Source organism: Lonchura striata, chromosome Z (assembly GCF_050655825.1).
Source record: "Lonchura striata isolate lonStrDom1 chromosome Z, ASM5065582v1, whole genome shotgun sequence".
Lineage (NCBI taxonomy): Eukaryota > Metazoa > Chordata > Aves > Passeriformes > Estrildidae > Lonchura > Lonchura striata.
Window position 1 is genome coordinate 82,099,626 of NC_140740.1, and position 17,043 is coordinate 82,116,668.

At 44.9% G+C, this 17,043-nt stretch overlaps 1 protein-coding gene across 4 annotated transcripts in view; it reads left to right on the forward strand.

The window, feature by feature from the left end:
• The window catches only part of PSD3 (pleckstrin and Sec7 domain containing 3), a 119,140-nt gene that overhangs the window by 30,877 nt on the left and 71,220 nt on the right, over positions 1-17,043 (forward strand). For all 4 annotated transcript variants that reach the window (XM_021534826.4, XM_021534824.4, XM_021534828.3 and 1 more), the window contains 3 exons: positions 575-955; positions 13,606-13,812; positions 13,917-13,997. In XM_021534826.4, coding sequence (XP_021390501.3) covers positions 575-955; positions 13,606-13,812; positions 13,917-13,997 — 669 coding nt within the window. The remainder of the gene's footprint in view (positions 1-574; positions 956-13,605; positions 13,813-13,916; positions 13,998-17,043) is intronic.

Sequence of the window (17,043 nt, forward strand, 5' to 3'; positions counted from 1 at the left end):
GCAGCAGAGAAGAAAACTCTTCAGGGGAATGGTATATCTTTCCTTGCATCAGCAGCAGGCTGAGTCTTCTCCCTTCAAATCTGTTTCCCCAGGCTCTATATTTTTAATTGCACATGCTTCCCTTTGCATTTTGGAGTGATCTCCTTCAGCTTTTTGCTGAAGACCCCAGTCCTAGGACTGCAGAGATGGCTAATTATCCTTCAGGGGCAGAGGCTCCATCTGGATACACATCTCCAGCATGTGCAGCCTCTGACTTGGCACTGGTGCTAGGACAGATCTTGCACACTGTGCTTTTCTCTTTTGCATGTAAGCAGCTGATCTGTTAGATAATATTAGGATGTCTCCCAGCCCTCTTCTTTTACCCAGAAAATTGTTTCTTTCTATGTCCCTGGAGAGGGAAATGATGCTGGCATAAAGAGAGGTAGTGCAAGGAAAAAACATTTTACCTGCAGTGCCCTCTCTTGCATAAAGCTGCATTAACCTTTCTGCTCAGAAAAGTGGAAGGTGAGAAGGATTGCCCAAAGTCTGAACCTTGCCCCAAAACTGAAATGAGCTGTTTCTGGTTAATTTTCAGGATGGTTGAGGAGGGGGAAGCCGCCACAGGAGGATACGAAGATTTCCTTGGGCAGAGGCACTCTGACATCTCCACTGATCTGTACAGCTCACAGTTTGAAAACATCCTAGACAATGCATCTTTGTACTACAGTGCGGAATCTCTGGACACATTGTACTCGGAGCCTGATAGCTACTTCAGCTTTGAGATACCACTCACTCCCATGATCCAGCAGCGCATGAAGGAGGGTGGACAGTTTTTAGATAGGACATCAGCCGTGGGGCAGACAGATGTGCCTGACAGGGAGGTGAAGGGATGTGGTGAAGGCATTGCCAATGGCTTAAGGGATGCAAACGAAACACTCTTCAAAGGAGATGTCACAGAAGTCCCTCATCTGGAAAGGTAAAAGTAGTGGATGAGCTTTCTGTGTGCCTGCTGATCTTTCCCCAGCCTCTCTTTACTTCAGTGTACTGTCAGAGAGTGTAGTTTTGCCTCTTTTAACACTTCTAATTTTCTAGAGAATAATTTCCAGGGTGACTGCTATAGAGAAATGAGCCATCCAAACCTGCCATTCATAAGAAGAGTGCAAATTTACATTATGAAGGTTTATTAGGTAATGCTGATGTGTTGATAAAAGTCTGGCTGGTATTATCACATCTCTGGGATCTGTCTCTGGAGGAGTTACTTACTGGTTCCAAATGAACCTTGTTCAGCTACAGTTCCTACCTGAATTTTTTGGCAGCAACATTCGGAGCGGTAACACTTTGTGGACACAAATGAGTTGTCCAAATGCAGTTTGTGATCTGGATGTTAAACATATGACTTTGGGCACAGTAGTTCCTCTCTTGAGGCCAGTCGGACTTTAGAACATTACTTCTGCTGGGATGAGATTTTGCTCCCACCACATTCACAGGTTAGCTTCTTTCATTTGTGCACTTCATGAAAGAGGAGTGAGCATTACAAAAGTGTTAATAATTTATGATTAAGTAAAAGGAGAGGTGAGAAAGCCTATTAAAAGAAAGAGTCATATGAGAAGCAAAAACTAGGCTGATTGGTCAGAAAATACTGTACAATTGTAGAAAATCACTCTATGTGCAAACTTTTCTTACAGGAGAGTGGGGACAGTGAAAGGCAGACATAGACAAAGTAAGAAGTTGAATTAAAAGCAGAGTGGTGAGGGTGCAACACACCTGCAAAGTGGTGAAGGACCTTGTGAGTGACAAAGATGCCTCTGGTCTTCATCCTCCAGGGACAGGATGTTATCTAAGAGGCCTAGGACTATTCCAGTAGATGGGGCTAGTTTAGTTAGAGCTTTTCTGGGAGTAAGGGTGGGATATCTTTTATCTGTTTTATTTATTTTGTGCTAAAATGAAAGAAGTCCTTTGAGCAGAAGTAGTTTTGCTAACTTTATGGACTAAGGTACAATTTGCACTTAAAACAGCAGGCAGAAGGACATTAGAGTTTAAAATATTTTTCCCTTAATCATACAGTAAAAAAGATGTTTAAATCTTGTGCATGCATGGTGTCTGCCAATAGGCAATAAGTGACTGCTAATCTGCAATAATTTGTATGGAGCTAGAAACTGAGGTCAGTCCTAAGACTTGCAGCTCCTTATAGCAAAACCAAAGGCTGACATAAAACTGGACATCGGAGAACATGCAGCACATTCACATCTAGATTCTGCTATCCCACAGTTGCAGCAACTAGTATTTAAAAGATACTGTCAAGTAAGGCTCATCAGGACAAAAATTATGACAAAGACAAGGTATGCTTAGATGAGTCACATCCGGTGTCTGTCTAATGTAGATTTCACTTGGAATTAATTTTAGTTTAGATTTGCAGCCATACTGAAAAATTAGCAGTAGATATTTGAATATTTTTTCCTCACTCAATTAGAAGAACAGAAAAAAAAAAAAGAGTGTTTCTGGTTTGTCAGGGATAAGCCTCAAGGGCTCACCTAAGGTAGAGAATGTCACCACGGAAGGATGGCTTGACAGGAGTATGGCCAACAGAGTAATCCTCCCAACAATAATCTTACAGCTAACACCACCCTCCTCCTCCGGTATTCCAATATCATGTTGTATTGCACTAGGCGTGTATGTTGTGTGGTGACTGACAGCCGACTGACAGGTCGTGAGTACTACTTTGCTGGAGCCAGTGGGGAATCGCGGTGTTGGGAGCACATGGGTGAGAAGCAGTGTGTGCGTGCTGGGGCCGGCGGGAGGTTTCTGGCAGAGGGGTCAAGCCGGTGTGTCGTGGTGATGCTCAGGTGAACCAGAGCCTCCTGAGCCCTTGCGGCTCAGGGAGTTGGAACGCGCGGTTGTCGCCTGGTGTAATCCTAGTGCGATGCGTGTGTGGCACCTCTGTGCCGGCTGCTGAAGCTCTCGTTTCCTACGGTGCCTGAGCCTGCGGTTGTGCTTACTGCTGCAGTCCCTCTGGCGGATTTCCCTCCCCTCATGCGATTCCCTGCCTGGCGCTGCCGAGCAGCGGGGGCACCCTCCGCAGTGGTCCAGCCCTGCCGGAGGAGGAGGGCTGGGGCGGCGAGCCCCCGCCCCGCCGTGCCCGGCCGGGGCTGCGCTCCGCCGCCCCTGCCCGCGGGAGAGCGGCGGGAGAAGCCCCTCCCCGAGGGGTGGGGGCTGCTGTGGGCATGTGGAGACTGGCGAGTGCAGAGGGAAGCGGTGGGCGTTTGGGGTGCGGGGGGCTTGGGAGCAGAGCAGCGTAGTGTGGCAGTGCGGGACAGCAAGGAGCATGAGACCCCTGCCCTTTTCCGGGAACGGTGCTGCCAACCCGAGGGAGCAAAAACCGAAACGAAAATCTCAGCAGTGCTCTGTGCCGTGGTATTTCGGTGATACAAAAAGTGACTGGGCAGGGAGCATGCTTCCAAGTACCAGCGCTGGTTAATGGGGGAGCAGTGTGAAACACGAGCAGTTCTTTCTGGCCCAGAACAGAAGGGGATGGCTCACTTGAGGGTAAAGAGCCGGTGGTTTTTCACCTGGAAACTGAAAGCCGTGTGCCAGTTGGGAAAAGAGGAGCCGGGGCTCCCTGTGGTCATGCCCTCGTGTTAGCTGGGCACCACAGCCCCTTCTGCACCTGTCCGGAGTGACCCAAAGTGCCACTTTGCAGGTTTTGATGCATAAGTACGAGGAAACCTGGCCTCCTAATGAATTAGCGGGAGGGTAACATCCTTCTCCGCTCTTAGGAAATTGCTGGCTTTGGGAGGGGTCAGCTCTGGTATGTGAGGGCCGGTCACATGCCTTCAGAACTGAAAAAAAAAAAGAGGAAAAAGTATTACTAGAGGCTTCCAGGCTGCGAGTTCCATGAGCTCCTAGGTGTCTGAAGATTTCATTCATGCTGTCCTCCCTGTCAGCTGCTGGCCGTGGTTAAACGCAGTAAGTCCTGGCAAGAGCTGTGTGATGGACCTGCCTGCTTTGACAGCCACCTGCCATTCTTCCTTAGGGTAGGGGAATGTCAACTGCTCCGGGGTCTTCCTGCAGAGCAGGCAGGATTACTTTTTCAAGTAGCCCTTTCCTGGCACAGCTTAGGCGCCCTTTGTACCTGGCCAGCGGAGGAGGGATGGCTGGGGGAGAAGAGCGTGCAGCTTGCCTTCCTTTGGGACTCTTCGTGTCTTTGGGGTGGAGTTTATTCTCTTTCAGTTCTCTGAGATAAGCTCCGTTGGTTAGAGCATGGCGTTAATAATGCCAAAATTGCGGGTTTGATCTCTGTTGCGGGCCGTTCACTTAACAGTTGGAGTCAATGATCCTTTTGTAGCCCTTCCAATGCAGAATATTCTGTCATTCTGTAGTGATTAACCCTCTGAGGGGGAAAAAAAATCTGCAGCTGAAATAGCCTTGAATTTCCACAGGAGGGGGTCGGAGAACAGGGGGAGGAGGGTAGTGTGTGAGGTTTCAGAGCCGAGTGACAGCCTTTCTGGTGTCAGGGCACCATGGGATCCTCATGAAATAGGCTGAACCGCAGGCTGCCAGTGTAATGAAGCTTTGTAACGACAGTAAGGACGCTGCACTTGGACGGCGTTTGATGCCCTTGTCTGTTTGTTATCCTTGCAGAGGCATGCAGTCCCCACTGCCACACCCATGCTCCAGGTGCTGTACTCCTCCCTTCCCATGCTGTGTTAAGGCGAGCAAGGCTCAGCCTTCCAGCGTGGGAGTCTAGTCTTACTTTTAGAGGCAGTAAGCAACATTGTTAGCAAGCTGCTAACTAAACATTGAGCTTGAGTTTGTGTTGCCTGGACTGGGTGTAATCATTTGCAAGTTGATTGAAATTGGTGATCCAAGTCAGAGTGGGGCGAAAGGGATGAGTTTCCAAAGCAGTAAGATATTCTTGAGGGGAAAAGGAGTTATCTTTTCTTTGTATACCACAGACAAAGCATCTGCGTGACTAAATGAGAAGTGTGAAATTATCTCTGTGATGATCTCTGTGCTTCCAGACTTTAAGGACTAGACTTCTTTTAGTGCTTTACTGCACACTTTACTGCAGGTTTTCCATTCCCTTTCCCCTTGTAGGCTACAGTCAGAGTAAGAAATTTTTAAAAACCCACAAAGCAACAACAAAAATCTTTCGGCATTTCTTTTCTGTCATAAGTGCCTTTTCCTGTTGTCTTGGGAAGCATTGTCCATGTTGGCAAGACATTGCCCAAGATTTTTGTAAATCCAGAGAGAATATAAAAAATCTGTATTGCAACTCTTAATCCTCAGAAATGCTAAATATTTGCCACCTGCCATCATCTTCAAAGAACTCATGGTGCTCAGCAAATTCTGCAAGTCCTGTTATTTTTTTTTCCTAGAGATGAAAACACAAATTTAGTTGCATATGTATTCAAGAGGGGAGGAAAACAAACTCCCTAAAGCAATCTGGTGATTCTCAAAATAAATTTACAAGAATGTAGCCTGAAATTCCCATGGGTACCAGGTTACTTTTAATTGTTGGGACCTCTTGTAGTAGTTCCCATGGTGGATATTTTTCTTCTCTGTATAGGTCATTTCCAGCAGTTTCTTATTTGGCGCTCTGCTTATTCCTTTTTTAAGACAATAAGCGTTGTTGACAAATAAATCCAGTTTTGATTCCTCGGTCCGAGTTGATTCTCTAAATCTCCTCCCAGTTTTTGAGTACCCGCATGCCAGTTACAATTTTGGTTTTCAGTTTGTGCACTGGTGTTTTTGTCCGAAGTAACCTTGTATTTGATTTTTCAATACAGTTACAAGACTAAATACTTAAGAATGTAACATGTAACCTTTATACGTTCATTTTATTAGTCTGTCTGATAGAGGTCTGGTAGAGTTTTTTTTCACTTTGAAGATTTGCTTTGAGACTCAGTTGAATTTTTTCATATAGTGTGAAATCTGCTGAAATCCCTATTTTTCTGAGTGGATGTTTTTTCACCTTCAGACATGCCTCAGCTCATGGCAGAATATGGGACCTAGGAGACATATATCAGTCAGGGACATGGTACTTCATATTTGCTGCCAACCATATGCTCAGCATAAGAAAGGTTATTCAGAGGGATGAAATTGGTTATTGTCCTAGAAAAGCAAATGCATCAAATGCATCTGCAGTTGGTGAGCAAGCAAACAAGCACTGGAGCTCATTTGCTGGGCTCTACGTTAACCACATGGGCTAATGCATCTGTCAGTTGTGGTTAGCCACTGATAACCACAATATGCTGGCATGGGTGTATGTTGAATCCAGGTAAAGATGAGTGGCACAATTCACAGGGTGAATTTCTGACACCATTGGCATTTTGACAGCAGAAGATTTGCCTTGTTATTTCACAGCCTAATAACTTCTAAAATATTATGCTATACTGTTCACCTTGGTATTCCCTCCAGGAAGGTGTCATCACTTTAGCAGGGCTCTGGAGATAGGCTGTACAGAGTTCGCCTTTGCTCTGGCTCGTGAGGTCCTTGGAGCACCAGTTTAGTCAGAGTTTGTAAAGCTGCTTCTAGTTCCTAAATAAACTGTTGTTTTACAGAAAAAAAGGGCTGCTGACTTTTCGCCTCTTCAGTTCCCAGCCTCCTCTGAAAATAAAACAAACAAAACAAAAATCCAGGAGCTGACAGAGACAGAAGAGAAAAAGGAAAAAAAAAGTGGAGCAGCTGATCAGTTTGCTACACAAAGCTCCTCAGTATAGAGCTGTCAGCAGCTCAGCTTTTAAGCTGGCATCTGTTGGCACGTCTCCATTAAAGTCAAAGCCATTTAGGTCAGGAAGGCTTGATTCACCAAAACTAAGGCACCTCTGCCAGCTCTGAGCTGGTCCCGAAGTGCAGCCGTGCTGTCTCATCTATTAGCCACGACTGGCTGCTAGTCAGGCCCCTCTACACGTTATTGTTAGTTAAGTCTCTTCTTCCTCTGTGTGTGTGCTGGGGTAGAGAGAGACGGAGCCTGGCAGCTGGCAGGATGGCATAGAGAGGCATGCGTGTCTTCGGATGTGATGCTGCAGCAGCGGTGGAGAACAGGGCACACAGGGCATGCAGACTCCCTGCTAACACAGCTGGGTGAGCTGTGGGTTGGTTAGTGGTTTTTTTTTCTTTATTCACTATTCTGAGGACAGGTGGTTCATTTTGCTGCATGGTTTCAGTGTAAAGCTCCTGTGTGATACTAGTGCCAGTGCTCAAGTGCTTCATCTGCAAATTTGCAGGGAAGCCTGAACCAAAAGGTGTCAACACATGTATTTTTATGCATCTGTGTTGCTCCTTGCCAGGGAGGACCAGTTGCCTGGTTAATATGCTTTTCCTGAGCCAGTCTCCCAACAGTTAAAACAAGCCGAAGCATGGGGGGGAAAAAATCTCTGATGTCTTCCCACTTTTGATCCTGTCCTGGAGAACCCAGCAGGAGCCTTATAGGGAATGAGGGTCAGATGGGTGCTGAACACAGGGATGGTGGCTCTTAGTACCTGGAGCAGGTGGGCTCTGAGGTGAGAGCCTGAGTGTTCCTGGAACATGTAGGGGCTGAGTGTTTTCTGAGCAAGGTCATGGGTGTGCAGTGCATTTGTTGGGTCTGTTCTTTATTTTTTGGGGGGCAGGTGGATCAGATCCTGAATATGGGACAATCCCAGTGCTTTCAAGAGACCTGTCTATGTGTCTGTGCGTGTCAGAAATATCCATTGCAGGGAGGAGCCTTTGGATATCCCTTGTGGTGAGGACCAGGTTTTCACTTTCTAGGAATGGTGACATTAATGTGTTGAATGTCCATTAGCAAACACTAACCCATGCCATAGCAATGTATGAAGCCTGAGGTGAAAATGGATTCAAACCTGAAGTATTTTTAGCAAGACATTTGTACTTCAGGTGGCAGCAGGCCAGCATGTCTGTGTAATAACGTATGTGCTGTCTTTCAGAAGGGCTGCAATCCTGTCCCTGCATGTGGTGGGACCTCTTGTTCTAATGCTGTAATCCTGTAATGACAATTGCATTTGCTGTATACAAGCCTACAGAAATGGTGTTTTCTGAATGCTTTAGCTGCTAGCTCCCTTTTTTACAATCAGTAGGAATTATTTTAATGAAAGAAAAAGACAAATTATTACCAGAAAGAAGAAGTTATTTTTGAGCAGCAGTATGTATTTCAGCCCATGAAATTGACTTTGCATATGTATTTTATTGATAGCCAATAGGGGATTACGGGGATTATTATTTTTAACTTTTGCTCCTCTCCCTATGATCTGACAAGGCTGAAATGCTTTTTAATCGATGCTTGGTGGTTACTCTGGTTTTTGGATCCCGTCCTCACTTTGTATGTCCTGGCTGATGCTGTGCTTGTGAGACACCCACTGAATTGAGTTGCAGCAAAGTGCAGCTGTGTCAGTCCTCAAAGAGGGATCTACTTCAAAGCAAGTCTTTGAAGAGAACCCGTACGTGGGACTTCAAAGCTGCTTGAACCATTTGGAGTAAAATAGCACACTGAATCATCTGCTAGAAAAGGGCATTATTTTTATTTTTTTATTATTTTTCTCCTCTTCCTACATCCTCTCTTGGATGAGCCCTGGAGCTGAAGGTAACTGGCAAGGTAAATCATTGCTTGAAGTGCTTTTATGCTCACTCTCTCTTGGCCCTGCAGAAGCTGGTTTCGAGCAAAACTGCAGCACAGCTGTTCCCAGCGCGTTTGTGTGGTCGGGTCATTTGCAGCAGGAACTGAGTCATCACATCCCACTGCTGCCGGGGTTTCTTCACTTTCTTCAGTGAGGCTGTTCCTTTCAGAGCTGGACTGTTCAAGCACAGCTTTTCAGGTCCTTTTAAACAAAATGCACACTGTGCCACTGGTTATGTCTGGTCTGCTCTGAAATGTGAAAGGATATCATTCACTGAACAGCCACATCTCTCTGAAGGGTTGCAGACCAGGGATTTGTTTCCGTAGGGCAGGACATAGAGGGTGGAGTGGAGGAGTGGGGGCAGGCACCTGACTGTTTCTGATTTGTCCCTGACATGAGAGGCTGTTGAAGTAGTATTAGAGCATGCTTTTCATGGACAGAGTTGATGGTTATGGATGGAATGCTGTCCTGTTTCAGAACCAGGAGGAGAAGGCTCAGAGTGAAAGCATTTAAAATATTTTGCTCTGATGAGTTTTGCTAGCAAATGCCAGACACAGCTTGCCTTGGAGTAAAGCTGATGTTAAAGGCATGCACATTTATTTGAGAGAAAAGGTTGGTTTTCCTCCTGTTCCCTCCTCCTCTATTTCTAAAAAGTCTGTGAAGGTTCCAGCCCTGTCTTAATCCAAGCTCCCCTGCAATTAGTGCAACCAGTGCACTCCCTACAGACGTGTATGCCAGATGAATTAGTGTTCCTTGGGGAAGGAACATATGCATCAAGGGAGTCCATGTGCCCAGAGCATATGCTGTGCATCAGTCTGGAAAAAGCGGCAAGCTGGGATCACTGAAGTGGCTGTGAGGAGGACAGCACTTAGGCTGAGTTGTCGCATCCTGCCACTCAGTGTCAACTCTGAACATCACTTCTTTGTTAGCAGCTGGGCCAATTGATCAGAGCCTGTACTCCATGAAGGAAAATGCTAATAGGCATTTTTCCTTGGGATGAAGAAGAGAGTTTTTTCTCCATGGATTTGCTACAAAATGAAGAGCATACCAAAGTTTAAAGCATCATAAACTCACACACAGGCTGAGGTTTCCTCTTAAAGCTTAGTTGGCTGGGAGGGTAGACCACTGAGATATGAGATGCCTGTATCATTATCATTATGTTACTGGCCTTGCTGTGTTTTCTCTGGAAATTGCAGCTATTCTTCAGTCAGCCATTACTGTGAGTTTCAGTTTTGGTGGGATCTGGAATGGGAGATGGAGGCAGTAAATGAATCTAGAATATTCGAAAACAGATCAAGTGTGCTAAATGCTGAACGTGGCAAGATGGAGGTAGTTTGGTATTGGGAGCTAACTCGCTGTAGAACTGGTGTATACTGGAATAAGTGAATAAAACAGAACAAAATGCCTAGCAGTTATGGTGTATTACAGGAAAGCTGGAAAGCCTGGCAGAGCTTAGAGTCTACAGCTTACGTGTTTTATCTATGAGCTTGGAGAGCTGTTAGAAAGTATGGCATTTACCACAGCAGCTGCTTATCGAATTCCTGTAATTTCTGCTGGATATGGTGGTCACAGCCTCTGTGCATTCCGTGTGGGTGTGGAGATGCTTTGACAGAAGGAGAAAGGATGCATCAGGAGTGCATTGCTGGGGACAGAAATACCACAGTCTGTAGACCTGGTTTCTGGCCACAGCTGATGTGCTGTGAGAATAGAGAGGTCTGGAGGTTTTTTGTAGCTTCTGTTTTCTGTGCTTTCTGATAGCAGAGATTAATGTGTCTCTGGGTAAAAATCAGCGGCCATTGCTGGACAGGCATTTACCAGCAATATCATTGCAATCCCTTTTAGCCTTGAATCTAGGATTAGGGGGAGTATAATCTATTACATTTTTCAGCCTGTGTTTTTCAGTGGAGGTTTCTCATTTTTATGTGATAAAGACTAAAGCTGCCTGAGAAATCTATGCCCAGTTTTGCTTTGTATCACAAAGCCCTTTCTTGGCACTATTTTGATGGTAATGCCGCTATGGATTCTTTATGTGTAGAAACTATAGACTGCAGAAGAGAGACCTATTTTAAGCCTTGGTTGCTCTTAGCTCTTGATTAGAATTCATTATAAGCACAGGGGGAGGCAAGCGTTACTGAGTTCAGCAGATTAGTAAACTGAGGTGTGAAGGGAAAATGATGAACCTGGAAAGCATTGAAAGTAAGAGGAGACATCAGCCTTTTCCCAGAACAACACCACTTGGACCCTGCTAAAATATCCTGCCCTGAAGGCAGCTTGCACAGTAGCCATGCACAGGGCATCTGCATTTCCAAAGCCCTCAGTGACAGGAGCACTGAGTCTTTGAGCCACCTAAGGCCACTTGAGAACTGAAGTCTCACTTTACTGCTAAGAATTTGTCATTTCCCCTGAACAAGAGGCTTATGTTACAGACAACCTGTATTGATTTGACAGCCTTTTTGTACTTGTACTTTTATACTCACACTTAGTACTTACTTTTTGTACTAGGTACAAAAAGTACTTACTTACTCCCCCTTTGTACTAAGTAATAAGCTAATCAACTGTCAGAATTAACTACTGGAGTAGCAGAAGGAAGCATCCCTTATTCTTCAATGCATGTATGGGCACCTTTGATCTGAAGGATCTAAAGTATGGTTTAAAGTATGAAGCTTTAGAATGGAAAAGTTGGAAGATAGTTTTTCTTATGCAGCCCTGTGGACTAGTTTTGGCAAACAGGGGAAAGAAAACACTCTCCTTCTTGCTGGGTGTTCCTCCTTCTTATCCCAGCCATGGCTCCTAGAGACAAAGCAGAAGCTGGGAGGTGCTGTACTCTTAATTTCACTAAGTTGCAGATGCTGGCACTTCCTTTCTAAACTTTTGGTGGTTTGTGGTAATGTTGAATCTTGTAGTGCTCTGGTTCCTAGCAGGGTACAGATGTTTCTTGTCAGCTTTGGCCATCTTTCAGGGCTATAAATACTACCTTTAATAAAGAGCAGTGGTGAAAGAGGACTGTGATGTATAGTGAGGGGAGGCTCTGTGAGCTGGCATGGCTTTTGAAGCAACATTTTTACATTAAAGACTCGGTAGATTTGTTAGCTCACTTGAGTATGCCTTGCTCTTGTCAATTGTTAGAGATGGGAATTTGGAATGAGTTGTGCCTGATTTGAATGGACAAGGTGTTGCTCAGGGCTTGTGTCAGGGTACTCTGTCATTTGCTTTCTTCACGAGCTTGGTTTAGGCCAAATTTAGAGAATTTCAGACATTTGCTAGTGGTTTTGGATAGGGCCAAGGAGGCATTTTACACAACAATGATGGCAGGAGGGGCTTTTTATCTTTTTTTATTTTCTAGGATAACTGATGGCCAGTAATATTAGTGTTGTTGGAATTATATTTACAGTATTAATTTCCTACTAGGCATTGAGGCTGACTCCCTTTTGTTAAAGTACCATTTTATTTACACTGAAATAAATGCAAACCAGTGTAAATCCCCAGTTCTTGCAGGGACAGGTTAGATTTCTGTTTTGCCCAGATACTTGATAAAGAAGTTGTACTCACAGGGTGAATGTGTGATATTTCTGATGTTGTAGAAGCTCTGAAATAATGGAAACAGAGGTAAAATGGGCAAATCTTTTCTGTACATGTCCTTCTCTTAAACCATTGATGAGAAGAGACGTAGAAAGCAGGTGATGATTTGTAGCATGCAGAACACAATTTTTTTTTTATTTTAAGCTCACCTTATATGAAATCTCATCTGTGAGGAGTTAATGAGTGGCTAGCAGACATTTGAGTAAATGGCTAGACAATTGTTACTGGAGCACAGTGATCAGTTGTTTTAACCATGGCTTGTCAAGTCTGAAAATTACAGTGGTATGTGAAGCTGTGGTATGTTGTTTAAAGTGCTGTGTGCACAAAGTCATCTTTAACTCATTCCACTCATATCTGTCCTGTGCATGACCCTTTCTGATCATTCATTATCCCTGTGTAAATGGCATTTTAGTAAAAAGAATTTCTATATAGTATAAAAATATAGAAATAAAAATAGAAATGCTGTCACGTGCACACACACACATATACACAGAGCTGAGATTTTGCAAAAATTTTCATGCCAGTGTCAAAGAAAAACTCTTCTAAAGTTAAAAGTCTGCCTTTGTGCAAGGATGTGTACTTGGGAGTGCACTTTTTGGTGCAGTGGGCTCTTGCCTCTTTCATGGGTGAAGCAAAGCAGGCACACAGCTCAGCCAGAGCTTTCCCATTGTACTAGAGGTGGGAGGAATCTGTAAGTGCATGATTTATCTGAAGTGCCCTGGGACTACCATGCTGAGCATTTTGACTTTGAGGAGCAGGTGAGGGAAATAATTGCCACCAGGAGGGAGTAGGAAGGAAGGAAGGAAGGAGTTCTCCAGGCTGGCGTGGATGGTTTGTGTCTGTCATAATCCAAACTGGGTTCCTTGCTCCAAATCCTACTTTTTCTAGCAGTGCATTCCTGTGGGATGTCCACTGCTCATGGGCAACACAGAAGCCACTGAGAGTTCTGGTGATATTATTTTAGATTTAAAGTTGTTTTGTTTCCAGGACAACTGGGGAAGAATGAGGAAGGGACTTGTTCTGACTCAGCTGATCACCCTAGCTTAATCACTGCATTTCTCCTGGAAAATGGTTAATTTCCTGCTTTTAAAGAGGCCTCTTCAAGCCAAGCAAGCAACTGGGTTAAAAAAAATACTAATGCAAGAAGCATTAGTGCAGTTGCAGCTGTAGGCTGATAATAGCAAAGAGCTCTCTCTGAAGTGAGCCTCAGTTAAGGATAGGATAGCACAGTCAGAAGGAAAGTCCATGTTTGTTAGAAACCCTTAACTTCTGCAGACTGCTAAGTGAATGTCCCTGTTCTACACTGCTCATTTAATTAAGTGGATTTTCTTACATTCTGTCCTCTTGCCTCAGTACAGTTAATTGCCTGCTGTTATAAGAGGAAGCGCTAATGCAATCTAACTTTTCTTCTTTCCATATTCTTTTAATCTCACAGCAATGTCGACCTGCAGAATGTGGTGTTAGACTCCAGTGCAGCCATGGGGAGCAATGAACTTCAGGAGAAGGATGCCACTGGAACCCTTGGCCACGACCTCAGCAATGGCAGCAGCAGCAATTTGGAAGCAGCCAGGCGCCTGGCTAAGCGCCTCTACCATCTGGACAGGTTCAAACGCTCTGATGTGGCAAAACATTTGGGTAAAAAGTATGTGCTGATATGAGTACGTGCTTGGCCACATTCTTACTGATGATTCTGGAGGGGTTCACTCTTGAATGATAACCTTTACTTATTTCTTCGCTTTTCTTTAGCAATGAATTCAGCAAGCTTGTGGCCGAAGAATATCTTAAATTTTTTGACTTCACAGGCATGACCCTGGACTGTTCGCTCAGGTACAATTCCATTTATGGACTTCATATTCTTATTTTATTAACAGTGCTGTTTGCAGTATTGTCCTGATTTACATGGTTGTCCTTTTAGGATATAAGAAGATGAGAATAGGACTGTGATGTATTTTGGGGACAGAACTTTCTTCTTCTGTTTGGCTTGGTGTGCTACCCTAGTCTAGTGCTACTGGAGTGATGGCCATGTGGAGAGGGAAATACATGAGTGGACCTGCCTAGGATGGTCCTTGAGAAGGTGGAGAAAAATGTCCAGTCACTGGCAAAACACAGACTTGTAGTCTGCCAGGTGCTAGTGAGGAATTACAGTGTTGCTCACAACTGATCTACACAGACTCTATGGCTGATGCCTTTTAGAGCTTACCCAGCTTTGCTGCAGTGCTCTAAGACCAGGGTTTGGTGTGGCTGGGCGGCTTCCCTCGCTGTGTCTCTCTGAGGAATCCAGAAATATGCAGAACAGCAAAAGCTTCTACGTGGAAAAAGCTGTAGTGAGTTTGATAACTGTTGGTGTGGGTGTTTGAAGACCCAGCCCTTTCATTTTCTTTCCTTTTTACACTGGAATCAGACCTCAACTTTTTTTTTTTTCAGTGCTTTTTTTCTCAGAAGTCAAAACCATTAAGTGTGTGTAGCAGTGCGCAGTTGCTGGTGTTCTGGTGTTTGAGGGGATTTAAATGAGTTTAACTCATTTGACAGAGGTTACTTAAGTGGAAATTTTTTTCCTAATGAAAATCTAGAGGGCGTGCATGCACTTCTTAGCTCCTTTACAAATGCATTTCTAGGGGTCTGGTGCCATGAGACCATAGCAGATGAAAGGCACCCACAAAGTCAAGCTTTCTGAAGGTGGTGGAAGTGGAGCATGCCTGCACAAACATGAACTGCCTGGTCCTGAGGCAGGGGGAGTGGAGCCAAGCTGGAGCACCTGCTCAGCATGGGGTGGGAGCTGCTGGGCAGTGGGAGGGGTGTTGCTCAGCTTCAGGTTTCAGCACCCCTGAAGTGTGATGTTAAATATGCCCTTCTTATAAATTGTGAAATCCAACACAATTGCTTTGTGGCACGTATTTAGGAGGTCTCTGCTCCCTGTAGATCTTCTGTTAATATTAGTAGTTAGGACTTTTTCTAAAATGTGCCCAGGCTCATGTAGGACTTAAACAAGCCAAGGGGTTGTTGAAGTTTCAAAAGTAGCTGCAGTAATTGCCAGCAACATGCCCTAAGCATGCAGCAGCAGCTGGGGACAAAGAATTGTCCCAAAGCCCGAGGAAAACTGAGACATGCTTCCTCACACTTGGCAGAGAATGAGAGGAAACAGTGCTGTTGTTGCTGGCTCACTGACAAGCTGTGGTTTATTGAGCATTTTAGGGGTGGTTGTTGAGATCTGTGCTACCTTGCAGCTGTGGGAGGCATCAGTGCAGCATCAGTGACAAGTCTGAGACTGGGAAGGGTTGTTCCTTCACTGTCCACTCCCTGGATCCATGTTGCCCGTGCACCTCCTGAGTACATCTCTTGCAGCCTCTGCAGGATGAAGGAGGGAATGTGGTGCTGCTCCAGCTCCTCTCAGTGTTCATTCTGAGTCCAACCCTGGACATAGGGAGATCAGACTTAAGGCTGCTCAGGGAACTAGTTTGTAAGGTTCCCTAGGAAAATGCTTTCAAAAGTGCTGGAATCCATCAGTACTGGTCACCACCTCCTTAAGGGCACAGGAGCAGGCAAATCCAGACAAGGCAGAAGGCTAACTTGAATGACCAGGGATCTTCTGGAACTAACAAAAAAAAGGTGTTTGTCAAATGTGAGAAAGGTCAGGTGATGTGGAAGAATATAAATTTGAATTTCAGCTGACAAAGTTTAGCTGGAGTTGAACATTGCTAGTACTTGTATGGGACAACAAAAATATTTTTTAAAAATAAGTCAATAGAAAAAGGCAATGCAGAATGGCTCAGTGCATTGAAGGACCATGGTTGTGAGAATGATAAACTCCCAGCTGACCCTGAAGTTCTGTGGGATCTCTTGCTCCATCTGGATCCTCATAAGTCTGTGGGGTCATGTGATATTTATCCAGAAATACTTGAAGAACTGGTTGATGTCATTGTGAGATCTCTCACATGATTTTGGTAGGTCTTGGGCATCGGAAGAGGTCCCAATTGACTGGAAACTGTCTAACCTTCAAGAAGGCCAAGAAGGATGACCCTGGAAACTATAGGCTTGTCAGTCGCAGTTCAGTGCCTGGTAAAATAATGGAGAAAATTATTCTGGGAGGTATTGAAAAATACCTGAAAGACAATGCAGTGATTTGCCACAACCACCAGAGCTTCATGAAGAAAAAGTCCTGCTTACCCAACCAAATTTCCTTTTAAAACATGGTAACACACTTAGACGATAGAGGGAACCCAGTTGATGTGATATTTTTTGATTTATGTAAAGCTTTTGATATTGTCTCTCTCAGGACTCTTCTGGAGAAAATGTCCAGCCCACAGCTGGATAAACACACCATGTGGTGGGTGAGCAGCTGGCTCAAGGGTCAGTCAAAAAGGGCAACAGTGAATGGGGTGACATCAGACTGGTGTGACCTGCCACTAGTGGGGTTCCACAGGGCTCCATCCTTAGGCTTGTGCTCTTCATCATTTTTATAAATGACTTGGACACAGAACTTGAACATATAATAAGTAAGATTGATGATACTAAATTAGGAGGAGCCACTGACTCCCTCAAAGGGAGAGAGGTCCTCCATCAAAGGGAGGCTTTAATGAACGATAGGTCTGGGGAACTACCAACTCTGTGAAATTTAACAAGGGCAAGTGCTGGATTCTGCACCTGGGATAGACTGGGACATGAGCTGCTAGAGAGCAGCACCGTGGAAAAGGACCAGGGAGTCCTTATGGAGGGCAAGTTGAACATGATCAGCAGTGCCCTGGCAGCCAGGAGGGCCAGCTCTGTCCTGGGGTGCATCAGGCACAGCATCACCAGCTGGGCAAGAGAGGGGATTGTCCTGTTCTGTTGTACATTGGAGCGGCCTCACCTCAAGTGCTGGGGCCAGTTCTGGTCC